Source organism: Cherax quadricarinatus, chromosome 19, assembly GCF_038502225.1.
Source record: "Cherax quadricarinatus isolate ZL_2023a chromosome 19, ASM3850222v1, whole genome shotgun sequence".
Taxonomy (NCBI): Eukaryota; Metazoa; Arthropoda; class Malacostraca; order Decapoda; family Parastacidae; genus Cherax; species Cherax quadricarinatus.
In genome coordinates, this window is record NC_091310.1 from 45,910,126 (window position 1) to 45,929,513 (window position 19,388).

The 19,388-nt window shown below is 42.9% G+C and overlaps 1 protein-coding gene across 2 annotated transcripts; it reads right to left on the reverse strand.

Annotated features, from left to right (window-relative positions):
- Positions 1-5,738: 5,738 nt before the first annotated feature.
- On the reverse strand, positions 5,739-12,113 carry LOC128688396 (protein extra-macrochaetae-like). Of its 2 annotated transcripts, none has more exons than XM_070086778.1 (2): positions 11,158-12,113; positions 5,739-8,978 (listed from the first exon to the last, which is right to left on the reverse strand). In XM_070086778.1, exon 1 carries the CDS (start codon positions 12,022-12,024, stop codon positions 11,728-11,730), a length of 297 nt encoding a protein of 98 aa, XP_069942879.1. In that variant the 5' UTR covers positions 12,025-12,113; the 3' UTR covers positions 5,739-8,978; positions 11,158-11,727. The 2 variants fall into 2 exon arrangements, with proteins under 2 accessions (XP_069942879.1, XP_069942878.1); XM_070086777.1 differs by having other exon boundaries at positions 5,739-8,981.
- Positions 12,114-19,388: the final 7,275 nt, after the last annotated feature.

Below are 19,388 nucleotides of genomic sequence, written 5' to 3' on the forward strand. Positions count from 1 at the left end.
CCGTCCAGAAAAATGTACTTGTAAAAACGATTATTATTATTACTATTATTATTATTATTATTATTATTATAGGAGTGTGATACGGAAGCCTGTGTAATCTTTTTTATTCTGGAAATATTTCTGGTCATTTCTCTGTCTCAAACCCAGGTTAGACAGGAAGTAATTTCTCTGTCTCAAACCCAGGTTAGACAGGAAAGTAGAGTCCCGAGTATTGATACTACAAAGACAGAGCAGAGCAAGCTTCAGACCACTTTTTGCTCAAGGAGAGGGCTCTTTGAGCGAAACGTTGTCCTGATAAAATCTTGATCTGCTCTAAGTATCGTATCCTAGCACACTCAGCTCACACATTGAGGTCGTAGTTCGATCCCCGGTACGGGTGGAAGCATTAGGATATGTTTCCTTAAGGCACCTGTTGTCCCTGTTCACATATCAGTAAAATAGGTACCTGGGTATTGGTCGACTGGTGTGGGTCGCATCCTGTGGGAAAAAACTGACCTAATTTGCCCGAAATGCTCTGCATAACAAGTGGCTTTCTATACAGTACTACGTTTTTGATGTCACCTAGGCCTGTACACCTTGTACATGCACTTGTAGAAATAAATAAATATTATTATTATTATTATTATTATTATTGTTGTTGTTGTTGTTGTTGTTGTTGTTGTTGTTGTTTCACCCATTAAGAGGTTGGTATGAGATCAGGCATCAGGGGCGAAGTGGTGATAGTCTTTCACCCTTTATTCCTACTGGTTTATTTTGCATACCATACATATAGCCCAGTGGCAGAACATTCGACCCACAACTCATTTTTTTTAATCAATCATATCCCGTATCGTTTTTCTGTGATTATTCACTTGGGAAGTGATCCCCCAGACGCCTGTGAGGAGCAAGACTGCACAACTTGCCTGCCGCTGTCCACTTCGCGATCAATATATATACCTGGGATGCAGCAGATTGTTGTGAGTTACATCCTAGGGAAGGACTTAAGGATCCTCAACGGAAATAAGCCACGCTGTTTCCTTTGCAAATTATACAGCACTTGCCTTTCATATCCATACATCAGAGTCAAAACAAATCATACACGGAATAATATTATACTGACGGTGTAGAGCTAAATTCGTATGGATTATGCAGGTGGGGGTAGAGTAAGCAATCAGGATTAATCAGTTAATTCAAGGAAAGGCAGCAACCAGTGGCCCTCAGTAGAGTTCTTCTTGAATACGGCTTTTGCTGCTCTAGCGTTATCCATTTTGAGTGCAAGTGAAACCCAGTACAAGTTGTTACTGTAGGATCACCAGAGTGAAAAAAATACTTGTACGGACAAAAAAAAAAAAACACACAAGTAGACAGAAATACTGATGATTATTATTATAATAAAAAAGAAGCGCTAAGCCACAAGGGCTATACAACATACACTGATGAGAGATGTGTTGGAGGTGGAAACAGTTTATGTCAGCCTTGGAGTTTGACCAGGTCTTGCTGGTGGCGATGTTTCATGTATATTGTGCTCTAATAATTTCCTACAAGAATGTGTATTTTTGTGTACTAGATGATCTGCTGGAACGTGTATTGTGTGCCCTTCTGTATGTAACGTGTATTGTGTGCCCTTCTGTATGTAACGTGTATTGTGTGTACTTCTGTATGTAACGTGTATTGTGTGCCCTTCTGTATGTAACGTGTATTGTGTTTACTTCTGTATGTAACGTGTATTGTGTGTACTTCTGTATGTAACGTGTATTGTGTGCCCTTCTGTATGTAACGTGTATTGTGTTTACTTCTGTATGTAACGTGTATTGTGTGTACTTCTGTATGTAACGTGTATTGTGTGCACTTCTGTATGTAACGTGTATTGTGTGTACTTCTGTATGTAACGTGTATTGTGTGTTCTTCTGTATATAACGTGTATTGTGTGCCCTTCTGTATGTAACGTGTATTGTGTGCCCTTCTGTATGTAACGTGTATTGTGTGCCCTTCTGTATGTAACGTGTATTGTGTGCACTTCTGTATGTAACGTGTATTGTGTGCACTTCTGTATGTAACGTGTATTGTGTGCCCTTCTGTATGTAACGTGTATTGTGTGCCCTTCTGTATGTAACGTGTATTGTGTGCACTTCTGTATGTAACGTGTATTGTGTGCACTTCTGTATGTAACGTGTATTGTGTGCCCTTCTGTATGTAACGTGTATTGTGTGCCCTTCTGTATGTAACGTGTATTGTGTGTACTTCTGTATGTAACGTGTATTGTGTGCCCTTCTGTATGTAACGTGTATTGTGTGCACTTCTGTATGTAACGTGTATTGTGTGTACTTCTGTATGTAACGTGTATTGTGTGCCCTTCTGTATGTAACGTGTATTGTGTGTACTTCTGTATGTAACGTGTATTGTCTGTACTTCTGTATGTAACGTGTATTGTGTGTACTTCTGTATGTAACGTGTATTGTGTGTACTTCTGTATGTAACGTGTATTGTGTGTTCTTCTGTATATAACGTGTATTGTGTGCCCTTCTGTATGTAACGTGTATTGTGTGCCCTTCTGTATGTAACGTGTATTGTGTGCACTTCTGTATGTAACGTGTGTTGTGTGCCCTTCTGTATGTAACGTGTATTGTGTGCACTTCTGTATGTAACGTGTATTTTGTGCACTTCTGTATGTAACGTTCTTCTGTATGTAACGTGTATTGTGTGTACTTCTGTATATAACGTGTATTGTGTGCCCTTCTGTATGTAACGTGTATTGTGTGCCCTTCTGTATGTAACGTGTATTGTGTGCACTTCTGTATGTAACGTGTATTGTGTGCACTTCTGTATGTAACGTGTATTGTGTGCCCTTCTGTATGTAACGTGTATTGTGTGCCCTTCTGTATGTAACGTGTATTGTGTGCACTTCTGTATGTAACGTGTATTGTGTGCACTTCTGTATGTAACGTGTATTGTGTGCCCTTCTGTATGTAACGTGTATTGTGTGCCCTTCTGTATGTAACGTGTATTGTGTGCACTTCTGTATGTAACGTGTATTGTGTGCACTTCTGTATGTAACGTGTATTGTGTGCCCTTCTGTATGTAACGTGTATTGTGTGCCCTTCTGTATGTAACGTGTATTGTGTGTACTTCTGTATGTAACGTGTATTGTGTGCCCTTCTGTATGTAACGTGTATTGTGCGCACTTCTGTATGTAACGTGTATTGTGTGTACTTCTGTATGTAACGTGTATTGTGTGCCCTTCTGTATGTAACGTGTATTGTGTGCCCTTCTGTATGTAACGTGTATTGTGTGTACTTCTGTATGTAACGTGTATTGTGTGTACTTCTGTATGTAACGTGTATTGTGTGTACTTCTGTATGTAACGTGTATTGTGTGCCCTTCTGTATGTAACGTGTATTGTCTGTACTTCTGTATGTAACGTGTATTGTGTGTACTTCTGTATGTAACGTGTATTGTGTGTACTTCTGTATGTAACGTGTATTGTGTGTACTTCTGTATGTAACGTGTATTGTGTGTACTTCTGTATGTAACGTGTATTGTGTGTACTTCTGTATGTAACGTGTATTGTGTGTACTTCTGTATGTAACGTGTATTGTGTGCCCTTCTGTATGTAAAGTGTATTGTGTGTACTTCTGTATGTAACGTGTATTGTGTGCCCTTCTGTATGTAACGTGTATTGTGTGTACTTCTGTATGTAACGTGTATTGTGTGTACTTCTGTATGTAACGTGTATTGTGTGCCCTTCTGTATGTAACGTGTATTGTGTGTACTTCTGTATGTAACGTGTATTGTGTGTACTTCTGTATATAACGTGTATTGTGTGCCCTTCTGTATGTAACGTGTATTGTGTGTACTTCTGTATGTAACGTGTATTGTGTGTACTTCTGTATGTAACGTGTATTGTGTGTACTTCTGTATATAACGTGTATCGTGTGTCCTTCTGTATGTAACGTGTATTGTGTGCCCTTCTGTATGTAACGTGTATTGTGTGTACTTCTGTATATAACGTGTATTGTGTGCCCTTCTGTATGTAACGTGTATTGTGTGTACTTCTGTATGTAACGTGTATTGTGTGTACTTCTGTATGTAACGTGTATTGTGTGTACTTCTGTATGTAACGTGTATTGTGTGTACTTCTGTATGTAACGTGTATTGTGTGTACTTCTGTATGTAACGTGTATTGTGTGTACTTCTGTATGTTGGTTTTGCCATCACTTAACTTTTTGTTTTCTTCCCTCGTCCTACAACACGTACTTTAATGTTTACAGTCGTCTGCTTTAATGTTTGGTTTTCTTTCTGTCTTTGGAGGATAACCATTTTGTCACATTGGACAAAACACAATTATTATTATTGTTCCTACATTCATGAAGGAGGGGCACGCCAAACCCGTAGGAGGGGGCATTCAGCACCTATAGGAATGGAAGGCAAATCAGGTTCGCTCCAAGGAAGGGGAGGCAGAGTCCAATTCCTTGGGTCAAGTGTCCCTCGCTGGGGTGAAGGTACCTTTTTTAAGCTAAAATATGTAAATTATCTCACTTTTAATGGAAACTGCTGCGCCATTTTCATTTTATTAGAAAAACGAAGTTATATTTTTTTTAAGTAGCATATTATGCAAAACTCGGGGACAAGCGACACAAGATGCAAAACAACTACGGGGGGAGTTGAATGATAGCGCTAGGCCTTTCGAGTTGCAGTCGACACATCATCAGGAGCTTGCAAAGATGCAGAAATGATTAAGTAATCTTAGCAAATTCGTTCCGAGAGAAGCTCGCTAAGACTCAAGTCTTAGCAAGGCGTCCCTCGGGACGAATTTGCTGTGATTACTAACTTATATCTGTATCTTTGCAAGCTCCTCGTGATAAAGTTATGCTAGCCAAGATTATTATTATTATAATCAAGGGGAGCGCTAAACCCATAGGATTATATAGCGCACGTGGGGGGGGGGGATGGAAGGTATTCAGGCTCAATTCAGAAAGATCCAATTCCATAGATCAAGAGCCCCTCACCAGCGTCAAGAAGAGCACCCTGAAGGAGAATGTAGAATATAACTTTGGTATATCTGTGTCTAGCACTAGGAATAATATTGGGAGAGAAGCAAATAATGAAAGTGATTGTTATAGGAATGCAATTAGAAGTCTGAGTAGATCTATAACCCACTATGATAACATGAACGTAGATAAGTATGTTTATGGAACAACTTGCAATGTGAATAGACTGACTGATGTAGTGGCCAGGCTTAGGCTTGGTTACAAGTACTTCTGCCAGTTTGGGAGACACACAGATGATGATCAAACTAAATGCAAATTGAACACTATGTGCTTAATTGTCCACTTATTGAGGAATACAGAGATAGACAGTATAATAACCTGTGTGACATGTCAAGATATCTTATTAATTAAAATAAGATGCCAGATATACTAAGCAAATTTCCTAAATTTGCTTGTAACAGATAAGTGAACTGTAGATATGTAGATACAAATCCAAATGTACAATGGAACCTTTTGAAACCTAGTTCCTAGGCCTTTTGTGTATCCATATGATCTTGCTCTACCGTCCACAGGATGGATGAGGTGCACAATAAACTAGCCACTTCGGTGGAAAAATCTAATCTGATGATGTGTTGATTGCAACACTAAAGGCCTAGTTATCATTCACCTCCCCTGTGATTGTTTTACAAAGTAGTATATTTTCATATTTTAGCTGAAATTTGAGAGGTTTGTCAGACAATGGTACCTCCCTTGAAGGGGACAGAAACATAATTTTATGTAGAAAAAAATTTATTACAATAAATATACATCCAAATTGGCGAACTTCCAAGGACTTGAAATTTCGGGCTATCACAGGAATCACGAGTTGATTCATAGCGGGGTTCCCCTGGGTGGATCCTTACCCCTGGCGCCCACTCACAACAACAAGAATCTTCCTTACAAGTGTATATCACTGGTATTATATACCGACAAGTATGCTAATAAGACACAGTATGCGGGTTATTCCACCTTACTGAGAAGACTCGCGAAATCGCAGTGGCGCGGTTGCAAACAAATCACATTGTACAGGAATAATATAACCAAGTGGGATGAATCTTATTAGAGTCAACTGGCCCAGTGGTTAACGCACAGGCCTGTAAGTTTTAAGGCTCACTTGCCGACTGATGAAACCCCAGTCGGGACTTCATCAGTCGGCGAGAGCAGACAGTCCCTGGACGGTGGAGGATGCGACCTCTCAATAAAAATGACACAAACTGTATATTATGTATTATTAACATACTTGACTTACAAGATCAAATCCTATGAGTGACCGCAAACCACTGATTACGTGTGGTTGCTGAGCCTAACTGGTCACATTACAACGTTCACGGGAAAGCGCTAAACCCGTAAGGGTCATACAGCGCCTGCGGAGTGGGAAGTAGCCAGGACTGAACCAAGGAAGAGGAGGGGTAACTCCAGTTCTTCTGGATCAGGAGCCGTTCACCGTGTGGCGATTATAGTGGACGGAGCCTCCACTACATGCACTGAATGACTTCCCCCTCCCCTTTCCCCACTGCTTTACCACTCCATAAAATCCAGTACACTATACAAAGAAATTTATTTCAAGAAGCCATATGTTTGAGCGTCGTTCCCTGCATGAAGGAGGCTGATCCGCCAAGTGCGCCCCTGGGTATCACTGCCACACAGTCCCAGCCCCCAGCACCTCTCCCTTGCCTCTAACCTACGTCTTAGTTACTGCTTGGGCCCGGCCACAGCAATGAACCTCATGGCTTAATACAAAATGCCCCTAACTGGACCCACATATTCTTTTTTTTTGTACACGTTTCGTTATCAAATATAGTCTAATTTTTTTTAGTTACCACACAATATCACATTTTAACGATGCTAAGTCTTACTAATGCGTGAATCTCTCACAACAACGCTGGCACACATAGCTGGTGAGCAGCGAAGAGCAGCCTGACACTTCTGGCCGTGCTGGCCTGATGTAGGACTTGCAGATGACAGTAATGTACCCATGTAAAGTCTGAATTTTCCCTCGCTGCCCACACAAACATACATACAACAACATAGTCTAGTGTCTCTACCTTACCACGCTTACACACAGCAGATTACATACAAAGGTTTTAGGAGTAGGCAGAATACCACCCATCAGGCCAGACATTTAATGTTTATTCACATGGGGCAAGGAGCAGAAACTCAACCCCCACAACCCCAAGCAGGCGAGTACACAAGTGAAGTTACTCCTCCCTCCCTCCCTCCTCTCTCTCACCCCCTACACACACCTGCTAGCTAGCTTGCCTATGTTCCACTATGTATCTATTATATAAAGTAAGATAGCAACACACTGCAGATGTAATCCATTTTGCTTTAATAACTATTCAGTGAAATAAAACATGACACAAAATACAGGGGGCGACAGTCCCCACATATATTAGGAGAAATAGCTCACATTCAGTGATATAACCTCAACCCATATATACACAACACAGAGTGAAGTATTTCTCACCACACCATCGCCACGCAACATGCAATATTTACAAAGGTGGCAGCCCAGGTAGGGCTCATGACATTACTCTGGGCGGTGAGAGATGCAGATAAAAGCAATAAAGTATTATGCACGTGAAGAAGAGCACAAGAGAAACTGCACCAATAACAACACTCTGGCATCCTTGAACTCTGCATGTCTCAAAGCCTGAGCTTCGGGATTACCCTTGTCCTATCTCCAGTTTCTGGTGGCTGATTAAATCTGACCCCAGGATCGCCTTACACAACGCCGAGACTCTCATTAAACTCATTTTTTGTGTGATGGGGAAGGAAGGGTGGGCAGAGTAACGCCTAGAACTCATGCGAGCCGGTACTGGGCATGCTCTTAGTCTCTGGGTGATGATGATAGTCTGGGTGATGACGGGTTTTATTTGTTCATTCTCGTAGCCAGGGTGAGTATGTACACGATTTAGTTACTTCCTTAATATGAATTTACAAAAAAATCATAACATTCGAGGGATGGGGGAAAAATATTCCAAGCGCTGTGTCCTACAAGCGACCAAAAGCTTGGAAACTAACACTTTGAAAGTACAGTCGAACGTAGAAATGGGCACAATTCTTATTAACAAAAGTTGTCCAGTCACTGATCACAATAAAGTGAAAAAAAAAAAAAACACTTATGCACAAGGAGAAACAGTGTAAACAGTGGGGTTAGAGCGGTTACAAGCACTTTGCGATTTTTAGCACCAACTCCAAACATCTACATTATTCTTCAGTGGTTTGTCTTTATTTTGCCTCTGGTTCAGTATGGCGCCTAGTTCACATCGTCACATGAGAACAAAATTATAATAGGAATTTATGCTGTCACATTGTTCAAGACACTTGTTTACTTAGGAGTCAAGATCTCACCTAAAATGGCAGACTTTTCAATATTATCTGTTTTCACCTCCGGCAGGCAACGCGGGAGAACGGGTGGGAGTGGGTGGGTGTTCAGCTTTCCCCCAAGGGAGGCGCACCTGTTGTGACCACGGGTGGGCCGAGTAGTGTTAGGCGCTCAGGTTACCAAGCCCTGCCAGTGGGTTACCCACCCCCTCCCCACCTTCTATCTTCCCTTTCCTCTCCGGAGCACGGCGCAGGAACCTTAGAACTCCTGTCCCACCCCTCCTCCTCCTCCAGGATAGCATCATCCGGACTGGTGGTGGGAGGAAAGGTAGGTTTGTAGGGTACTCGAGGGCGTTTCTTGTAGTCCAATGTCAGACTTGGAATCTGCCCTCCGTATAGTTGATGTTTCGTGGGTAGATGTATAACCACGGATATGCTGGTGGTGATGTTTCGTGTATATTGTGGCCTGTGCATTTTCTATACTCGATGTTACACTGCAACGTTTATTGTGTATACATCTGTAAGTTCGCCTTACACTACTGTTTAGTGTAGATGCTACACAAGATGTGGCTATTATTTTCATTTTTCAAAAACTCTTTTTGAAAGTTTTCAGAGTAGCGTCTGCTTCGTTGGTACTGGCACCACCTGCTGAAAAAAAAAAGGTTAAAATCAGTGCCTGATTAAATTCTTTTTTTTTTTTGATAACAAGACAGTTTGTATTAACACTAATAATAATAATTATTGAAGATAACGAGATCGCCTAAAATTTAAGTATCTGAACAGGAGTCAAACCCTTAGAATACGTTCACTTTTAATTGCTAAATTATGAATTAGTTCAATTTTTCCTCGAAAAAATAACTAACGCAGTGTAAAGGGCGAAACTAGTGTGTGTGTGTGTGTGTGTGTGTGTGTGTGTGTGTGTGTGTGTGTGTGTGTGTGTGTGTGTGTGTGTGTGTGTGTGTGTATGTATATGTATGTGTGTATATATATATATATATATATATATATATATATATATATATATATATATATATATATGCACACACCCGTCAGTGACAGAAGAAAAGCCATGTATAGACAGTTGATCTGCATGTTTCATTCTCGGATAAGGATCTCAAACCAAGATCGAAATATACAGATCAACCATTCTTCTGCGTCGGTATATGTATAGCTCTTCTTTCATTTTTGTGTACACACACACACACACACACACACACACACACATGCATACATTATACACACACGCACACACACACACACAGCTCTCTCGATCCCCGCAACCTCAACTAGGTGAGTACACTAGGAGCTAGGACTCGACCCCTGCAACCACAAATAGGTGAGTACACACACACACACACACACACACACACACACACACACACACACACACACACACACAGGAGGCCAGGGGCTACGAGCTGTGATTCGACCCCTGCAACCACAACTAGGTGAGTAGAGAGAGAGAGAGAGAGAGAGAGAGAGAGAGATTTAACAAGATAAGGCGTAGAGTTCTCTTGCTTAATGAAAAGCATCCAGAAAAGTTGGCACTGAGATTACACTTTGTGTGTGTGTGTGTGTGTGTGTCTGAGATGGTAGAGGATAAAATCGTAAAACAGCTCAGGAAGGAAATCTGTAAATTTATCATTAAATTACTTTTTTTTCTCTCTCTCTAGAGAAGACGAGGATTCCTAATTAGCACAACAGTGGTACTTCCCTCTTACATATGTATATAATACACACACACACACACATGCCGATTGATTAAGAAGACGCACATGTAGACGGAAATAATGAGCAAAAGGTTATTTCGAGGTCCGTCTGAGATCTTAGCAGTGACGGTTATCTTAGTGACGTTAATCTCAATGACGTTAATGTCAGAGACGCTAATGTCGGTGATGTTTACTCGGTGATGTTTACCTCGGTGATGTTTACCTCGGTGATGTTTATCTCAGAGATGTTTATCTCGGTGATGTTTACCTCGGTGATGTTTATCTCAGAGATGTTTATCTCGGTGATGTTTACCTCGGTGATGTTTACCTCGGTGATGTTTATCTCAGAGATGTTTACCTCGATGTTTTGTCAGCATAGTTGTTATCTGAGTATCACAGTACCATCCATATGTTTTACATAGTTGACCCCGAACCCTCTCAACAGTTTACGTTGGTGATGTTTATCTCGGATGTTTACCTCGGTGATGTTTATCTCAGATGTTTACCTCGGTGATGGTAATCTCGGATGTTTACCTCGGTGATGTTTATCTCGGATGTTTACCTCGGTGATGTTTATCTTGAATGTTTACCTCGGTGATGTTTATCTTGAATGTTTACCTCGGTGATGTTTATCAGACGACGATAGAATAGTTTATTTACATTCTCTTTTCATGTGGGTTTTCTAAAATCTCATTCATGTATGTGTAAATATACCTATAATATATATATATATATATATATATATATATATATATATATATATATATATATATATATATATATATACCTATAATATATATATATATATATATATATATATATATATATATATATATATATATATATGTATATATAAAATTCACACTTCATAACTTTCCATGTTACCTCAAGATACTCCAACCTCGACCACAAAGGATTCGAACCTACGCTGACTTCCAACCCAGCTTGTTAGACAGTCAACCTAAGCCCGAATCCTTCATTGCTAGGATGTGAAAATCCACGCATAAGTTGGATATGTGTGACGGTGTACACACCCTACACACTGTATACGTTACTCATTTAAACTGTGCAAACTGTCTATTTCTGTCGTAATACATTTATCACCAAAGGCTCACCTAGAAGGTAAATATGAAGAGGGTTTGATGTAACTGAAGAATCCTCGTAGGTAATGTTTCCCCGGAGATCAAAAAAGAAAACTTGTTTCATCTGAATGTTTAACGTCACTGGTAATACAGATTTGGGATTTATTATAGTTTGTGTTGCTTAGGCTAAAAATCACTGGACAAACACTAAAATTCTGAAAAAGCACTGGAATTCAGCATTTTTTCTGGGCGGTTACAATGATAGGAACTATGTTATAAGAGTTCACCAAACGCGTACATGCACTTAATCAAAGTTTGTGTAAGTCACACACTACTCAGGAACTTGACGGGTGAGAGTCATCCGGTTTCTAATCGTGAAGGGTGAGAGCGGGATCCCCCACGACGACGTTTCGCTTCGGCGATTCTCCCAAGTACACGACGTTTAATTGTAGGTGTCCACGAGTCGTGTACCAGTCGTGGTGGCTTCCTCCTCACCAATTTCTCTCTCCCTGCTGGGAAGCCAGGTCGTGGGACAGGTGCTGGACAACCACAAGCCTAAGTGCACAACATTTGGTGACTCTTAACACTGCTACCCTGGGGACTTCACGCCGCCAGGGTTATACTGCTCGTCTCGTACTCCAGCAAGTCCATCTCGCGGTCGTGCACGTCGATGTTAAGTACCTCCTGCAGCTCGCTAATGTATTGGATCACACTCTCGATCACTTCCAAACGGTTGAGTTTCTTGTCGAGGGATTTTCTGCTTCTGGCGGTAGGCAACAGGTGCCTGAGCTTGTCCAGGTAGAGGGCCACCTCGAAGTCCTCCTCCCGGCCCTTGGACACCTTGCCGCTCCTGATGGTAGGAAGGCTTGAGACTTGAGAATCACACACTTGGGCCTTCATAGTGGAGTTGTGCAGTCTTTCACTTTACTTTTAGTCACTAGACACGTCTTGCCCTCACCGCAGTCTGGTAAGTAGTGGTGAGCTGAAATCACAGTGCTCGGGTTTGTACTTCTTCCCACTGACGATATCCAAGGATATGCGCCAGCCAATGAGAACTAGAATTTTAAAACTCGTAGCCAATGAGAAATTAGAGAGGATTCGCGTGAGCCAATGGGAGGATACGGTGGGAGGAGTTTGGCAGCCAAGCACTGTGGTGGCCCTGGAATGTGGAACTTGTTACTGCCCTGGGGAGCATGTTATAGTAATTATATTATTCAAAAATCCATCCAATAAAAACAAGTTAAGATTCACCAGTGCTTTAATGACATTTACCTGATTTTAAGAGTAAACAAATGCGAAGTTATGCGTCCAAAACTAACGATAAAAAGAACCATAAGAAAATATCCCCAGTTAACATCTCTCCAACACGTGCACTACGACGTAACCGCTGCCAGACGTAGGAAAACATCGCCAGGGAATAATTACTAAATTCCTTTTAAGTCATGGATATTATGTTCTTTCTTGGGTAATGTATGCCAGAACAAAATTCATAGCACCGAGACATCTCGGGTAACTTGTGGCGGAGGATGGCAGGGCGGAGGTGAGGGACAAGTGTTTGTTTACCTAATACGGGGATACCTCAGGGACATAACCTGGGGCCCTGGCTGGTCTCAGGTGCGCCCGTCTGCTTCAGGTAAGTTACCGTCAGGACTGCTGCTGCTGCTGCTGCTGGCCCAGCCTCGCACACACCCACGCCAGCTACACCTGTTCAACATACCTCACAACCGCCCTCGGCTCCTGGTCAGGTGTTTTATCAGGTGTTCCACCTCGCCGTCATTATTCTCTGCGTCAGGTGTTCATCTTGGTCATGCGTTGTTCTCCAGGTGTTCGTCTTCGTCAAGCGTCTCTAGCAGAAGGATATTAACCATGACAAATTATCGAACTCAAAATATACATAGCAAAAATCTGAGTTAGATTCATTGTTCTGTATTTTATTCTCAAGTTCCCTTCACCGAGGTGAATTTGTACTGGTGAAGGGCTTACCTGGAGTCTACCTGGAGGGTATTCCGGAGATCAACGCCCCCGCGGCCCAGTCCATAACCAAGCCTCCTGGTGGATCAGGGCCTGATCAACGAGGCTGTTACTACCGGGCGCACGTGGTCCAACGTACGAACCACAGCCCGGCTGATCCGGCTTTTGATGAGAACTAGAACTACTCTCAGCTCAAAGCATGATTGATCTCACAGGAGCCTCATGACCCTTATAGTCATGCAGCTCCTGTGGGATGAATTTAGCTCTTCTCTATGATAACAATAAGTATTGTTAAGTTAGAGCTCGCTTACAGAACGCAGATACAGAGTTTGAGTCTAGTTGAAAGTTAAATTATATTATATGAATGATAATGGAGGCTTGATATTGTGTTTAGAAGTCAACGTAATTCTTAGCCCAAAGGTTATATTGCTTGAGGAGGTAAACCCATGTGGGTCATTCAGCACAAGGATTAGTGGAGGCTCCATCCTCCGTCCGCTAATCATGATGCTGACATGCTACTCTCGAAGCCACTGTAAGTGAAGCACAGTACCACGAGAGTGACGTCAAGCACAGTACCGTAAAAGTGACGTCAAACACAGTACTACAAGAGTGACGTCAAGCATAGTACCGCAAGAGTGACGTCAAGCACAATACCGCAAAAGTGACGTCAAGCATGGTACCAGGATTCAGCGACTTCGTACATCTACGCCTTTGTACCCCCCTCAAGGGAGGTTCCTTGACGTTGGTGAGGGGCTCTTGATGTAGGGAATTGGATCTGTGCTCCGGTTCCCTGAATCGAACCTGGATACCTTCCATCTCCCCACATGCGCTGTATAATCCTACGGGTTTAGCGCTCCCCATGATTATAATTAATTATAAATTACGCCTTTATAAATTTCATACATATTTTTCCTAAATTTTATTCTGCCCAAGTTGAATAAATTGTTGCGAGTTTTGCCTTGTAAAACATATGGTTGACCTCGACCACTGGCACACTAGTCACGCCTTAGCAAGTTCCTCCATTTAAGGATACAAGAATGCTTTTTATTGATATATTTTTCCTTACACTTGTATCTTTGATGTACCTTTGATTGGTTTCGAGAATTTTCGCCCGCAGCCTGGGCCCTGAGCCAAGCTTGTCTGGTGCTTGCGCGATCAACCAGGCTGTTGCTGCTGGTGTCCTTGATGGCCCACATCCATCATAGCCTGGTTCATCCAGTACTTGGTGGAAGGTACTCTTATATCCAATAATTTATTACTTCATGTGAGGTGCCTTGACACTGTGGAAAGGCTGTCGGAAAGAGAAATTCGAGTTAGATTCCTCTTTCTCAGATCAGACCTCATTGCCCACCATTTCTCTGGGTGGAGCAAACTGCCGACTGCTTCACTGCTGGTAATATAATTATTTTTATTATTGTTCAGAGGGAAGCGCTAAACCCATGAGGTTCATAAAGTACCTGGTGGAAATGGGAGGCAGTCGGGTTCGATTCTTAGAAGGGGAAGAGAAGATCTAATTCCTCAGCTCAAGAACTGTTCACCAGTACAAATGCACAGCTCCCCCATCAGTAGAAGGCATTCATGTGAAAATTTCCGGGGTGGAATTTAAACCCGGATTTTTTTTTTTGTTCCTTCACACCTTCACGCGAAAAATATTCAAGAATTTTTGTCAAGTGTTCCAGAACCGTCGAATTACTTGACTGATATTGACATATCAGAATTTTTTCAGTGTTACCAAAATGTGTGGGATATGCCTCCAGGTAACCAGGTGTAAGACATGTTTTCCTCAGGTGATAGTAATTCCAGCCATAGTGGAACGAAACCTTTGAAATATTCGTAGTTTCTGAACTCCACAGAAGAATAGTTGACGGTATATTAATCGTTCTACGGAGTCTCACAACCTGAGCTGGAAAATTCTGAGACGGGCTGAGGATCTCATCCTCTCTTTGCTGGAAGACAGGGTGAGTTTAATAAGAGTTTCTTCCTACGTAAGAAACTTAAAACAAGGGATGCCAGGCCAGTGATGATCATCTTCAAGCCATTTATTTTCTTTAGGCAGGACTGTTGCTGTACACTAACAGTCCATTTTATGGCAGGTGAAACTGCAGTTTAAGATAATGTTCAGAGAACCTTCACTGCACGTGTAAGTTCATCCAAGCACCTTAATTACTGGGAAGCTTTGAAATCCCTTAACCTGTACTTCTTGCTTCTTGCTTCTTGCTTCTTGCAGGCAAGAAAGATATGTCATAATTTTCACCTTAATAAACCTAGATAGACTGGTCCAAATTCTGAACATACAAATCACTCCCAAGGAAAATAAAAGGCTCTGCAGACGCTGTAGGGGTGTCGTGAGTATATTGAGAGACAACCGAATAAGTGTAAGGTTACCAAGACTGTTCAGAAGTCTCCCTTCGTACATAAGGGGATTACCAAAAGCCTCTACCTATATTCAAGAGGGAACTGGATAGATTCGTAAATTTCCTGACCAGCCGGGCTGTGGTCGGTACGTTGGACTGCGTGCAGCCAGCAGTAACAGTCTGGTTGATTAGGCCCTGAGCCACCGGCAGGCCTGGCCATGGACCGGGCCGCGGGGGCGCTGACCATGGGAACACCCTCCAGACAGACTCCAGGGAAGCTTGCCTGGGTGTTTACATGACCAACCAGACTTGCTGCTGGCGGCCCCAACAAGTGGGAAGATCTATTATTTAGTTTCTGTGAAGCGCTAAACCCTGCGTGGTTTATTCAGCGCACGGAGTGGTGGAAGCTCGATCCTCCGAACAGCACAGCGCTCCGATCTCTGATTGATCAGCCCTGATGGTGAGAGAAATGAAGAGGCGCTAATAAAACACAGGTGAGTCCAGGGGGTAAATAACACAGGTGAAATATTCTTCAAGATCCTCCACTGAAGGGAAAAAAAGAAGTTTTGGGTGAGAGGGAGGGAGGAATGGGGGTATGGGGGGTGGTTGATGGTTGTGATAGGTTGGGGTTAGTGGTGGGGAATGGTGAAGGAGGAGAAGATGGGGTGGCCGGGAGGGGGTCAGAGGTGGTTCTGGTGGAGTGGCCGCAGTCTTACAACAGGTGGTAACCGCCCAGCACTCCCCCCCTCCTCCCCTCTCCTTCCCTCCCCCCCCTCTCTCTCTCTCTCTCTCTCTCTCTCTCTCTCTCTCTCTCTCTCTCTCTCTCTCTCTCATATCCCTCCATACCCCATGCCTCCATCTCATTCACCGTTGTTCCCGCTTTCTCTCTCTCTTTCTTTCTTCCATCTCCCTCGCTCTCCTTGCAAACTCGCTTCCCTTTCTCCATCCCACTCCCACCTCCGTCCCTCTCTTCCATTCACTCCTCTTCACCTCCTTTTCTGCTTCCCTCCCACCTCACCTTTCCTCCCTGTTTTCACCTCTCACCTTCCATCCATCTCCTCTCACCTTCGTCTCTTCATCCATCCTAACTTCTTCATGCACTCTCTTCGATTTCTCGATGATTCTTTAGTAAGTTTGTTTAAGCATGAGTACAAATGTCATACATAGTGTCAGTTATCTAGGGTAACCCAAAATAAAAGGTCAGACAAAGTGATTTATTTCCATTCGGGTTTCTCTCTCTCTCTCTCTCTCTCTCTCGCTCTCTCTCTCTCTCTCTGTCTCTCTCTCTCTCTCTCTCTCTCTCTCTCTCTCTCTCTCTCTCTTTCCACATATTTTCTCTACGTTTCGCCTCTCCATGGTATACAGCAAGGAAACACCGGTTACTTTCGCTCCAACAAAGTAACCATCTCCAGGGAAGCTCTGAGGGAATTCAAGTTTCAGTCCCGTCGGCTGGAGCAAAGGCGTTCCCTGTGATCGTATTTCCTCCTCTTTTCTGCAACATTTCAAGCTCCTGGTGATGTGTTGATTGCAACACTAAGGCCTAGAGCTATCATTCAACTACCCCCGTGGTTGTTTTGCATCCTGTATCGCTTGTTCGCGATTTTTGCATATGATGCATGTATGAGGACTGGTCCCGAATCTGCACACGAAAGTAAAAGACTGGGCAGGCGATGCAAAATATATCCCCAGTGAAAAGTAGGGGCGTCATTCGTAGACTAAGAGAAAACACCATAAGTGTCCGGGGCCCAAGACTGTTCAACAGCCTCCCACCAAGCATAAGGGGAATTACCAATAGGCCCCTGGCTGCCTTCAAAGGGGAGCTGGATAGATTCTTAAAGTCGGTGCCGGATCAGCCGGGCTGTGGTTCGTACGTTGTACTACGTGCGGCCAGCAGTAACAGCCTGGTTGATCAGGCCCTGATCCACCGGGAGGCCTGGTCGTGAACCGGCCCGCGGGGACATTGATCCCCAGAATACCTTCCAGGTAGGTATGTATCCTAACCATATCAGGTTCCATTTCTTTCCCAATCCAAGTTACGTTTTGGACACCTGCCTGTCTACCCATACCTGAGGTATCATCTTAGAGTACATTACATGTACTAGGTAGTGACCCCCGTTATTGTAGAAGGGAACAGTCTATCAACATCTGTGACCCTAGACTCTTCAACATCTTACCAGAGGATATCAGAAATCGAACTGGTACCTTAACCAGGTGCCAGATCAACCAGGTTGTGATGGCTATGTGGGTCAGCGGGCTGCCAGCATCAACAGCCTGATTGACCAAGCAAACACTAGATGAACCTGGCCCAAGATCCGGCTCTAGGAGTAGAAACACTCTCGGACCTCATCAAAGATATATATCAAAGGTTCCTTCAACAACAACCATCATCACCAACAACAATCATCATCACCTTCAACAACAGTCATCATCACCTTCAACAACAACCATCGTCACCTTCACCAACAATCATCATCACCTTCAACAACAATCATCATCACCTTCAACAACACTCATCATCTTCAACAACAATCATCATCACCTTCAACAACAATCATCATCACCTTCAACAACAATCATCACCAACAACAGTCATCATCACCTCAGCAACAATCATCACCTTCAACAACAACCATCATCACCTTCAGCAACAATCATCATCACCTTCAACAACAACCATCATCACCTTCAACAACAATCATCAACTCAATCTAGTTACCAGGAACCATAGACACAGTGACAGCAACTTCCAGAAGGGTTATATACAGGGCCTTCTCACTGCAGCTTTATGTGAACCTTTCTCTTCTAATCTTCCTAGACGATACATCACTGCCCTTAAGAACCTCGGCAACCACCCCAACATTATCGTCACCACCGCCGACAAAGGAGGTGGAGTCGTCATACTCAACACCAGTGACTACAACACTAAAATGATGGACCTTTTGAATGATCAATCTACATACGAACCCATCAGCACTCAACAGTGGGAGACGCTCACCAAAGATTTTCTATACAAAACCAGACAAATACTCAAACGCACTAGAGAAGGGAAGAAACTTCTGTACTTATTACCAAGCAACCCTAAACCAGCACACATGTATGGTTTACCCAAGACCCATAAACACAATATTCCTCTCAGACCAATCACGTCAGGAATAGGCAGTGCTCCACACAAACTAGCCGGAGTTCTTGCCAAACATCTTTCCTGCCTTCTGGGGACCATCAGCCTCGCTCATCTTAAACACTCAGGCGACCTTCTCAACCGCATTCGTAACCTCTCCATCCGTAACAAGAAACTAAGCAGTTTGGATGTGACTTCCCTCTTCACAAAAGTACCTACCAAAAAAGCCATCGAGGTTCTACGACGTAAAGTCAATCAGGACCTTAATCTTCCTCTACCTCCCGGAGATTTTGTTGACTTGATTGAACTCTGTGTTAATTTCAACTGTTTTTTCTTTCAATAACAAGCTCTACAAACAAACCTACGGCATGGGAATGGGGTCCCCCATCAGTGCCGTCCTAGCCAACTTATACATGGAACACCTAGAGTCCGAACACTTCGCCAACATCATCCCTTCAAGCGTCACTTGGTTACGTTACGTGGACGATGTCCTCGTAATAACTCCCAAACGTTTTGATGTACGGGATCTTCAGGCAAGGCTCAACGCAGTTGAACCGGCGATCCAGTTTACACTAGAAGAAGAGCCCAATGACAAGCTACCTTTCCTCGACGTCCTCATTCACAAAGTAGACAACAACCTAAGATTTCAAGTTTATCGGAAACCCACCAATAAAAATGATCTCGCACACTTCTATTCCAGTCAAGATATCAAGACCAAAAGAGGCATCATCATCGGTTTTTTCCTAAGAGCATACCGAATTTGTAGTCCTGAGTTTCTTGACGAGGAATGTACATACATTCACCAAACATTCACTGAGTTA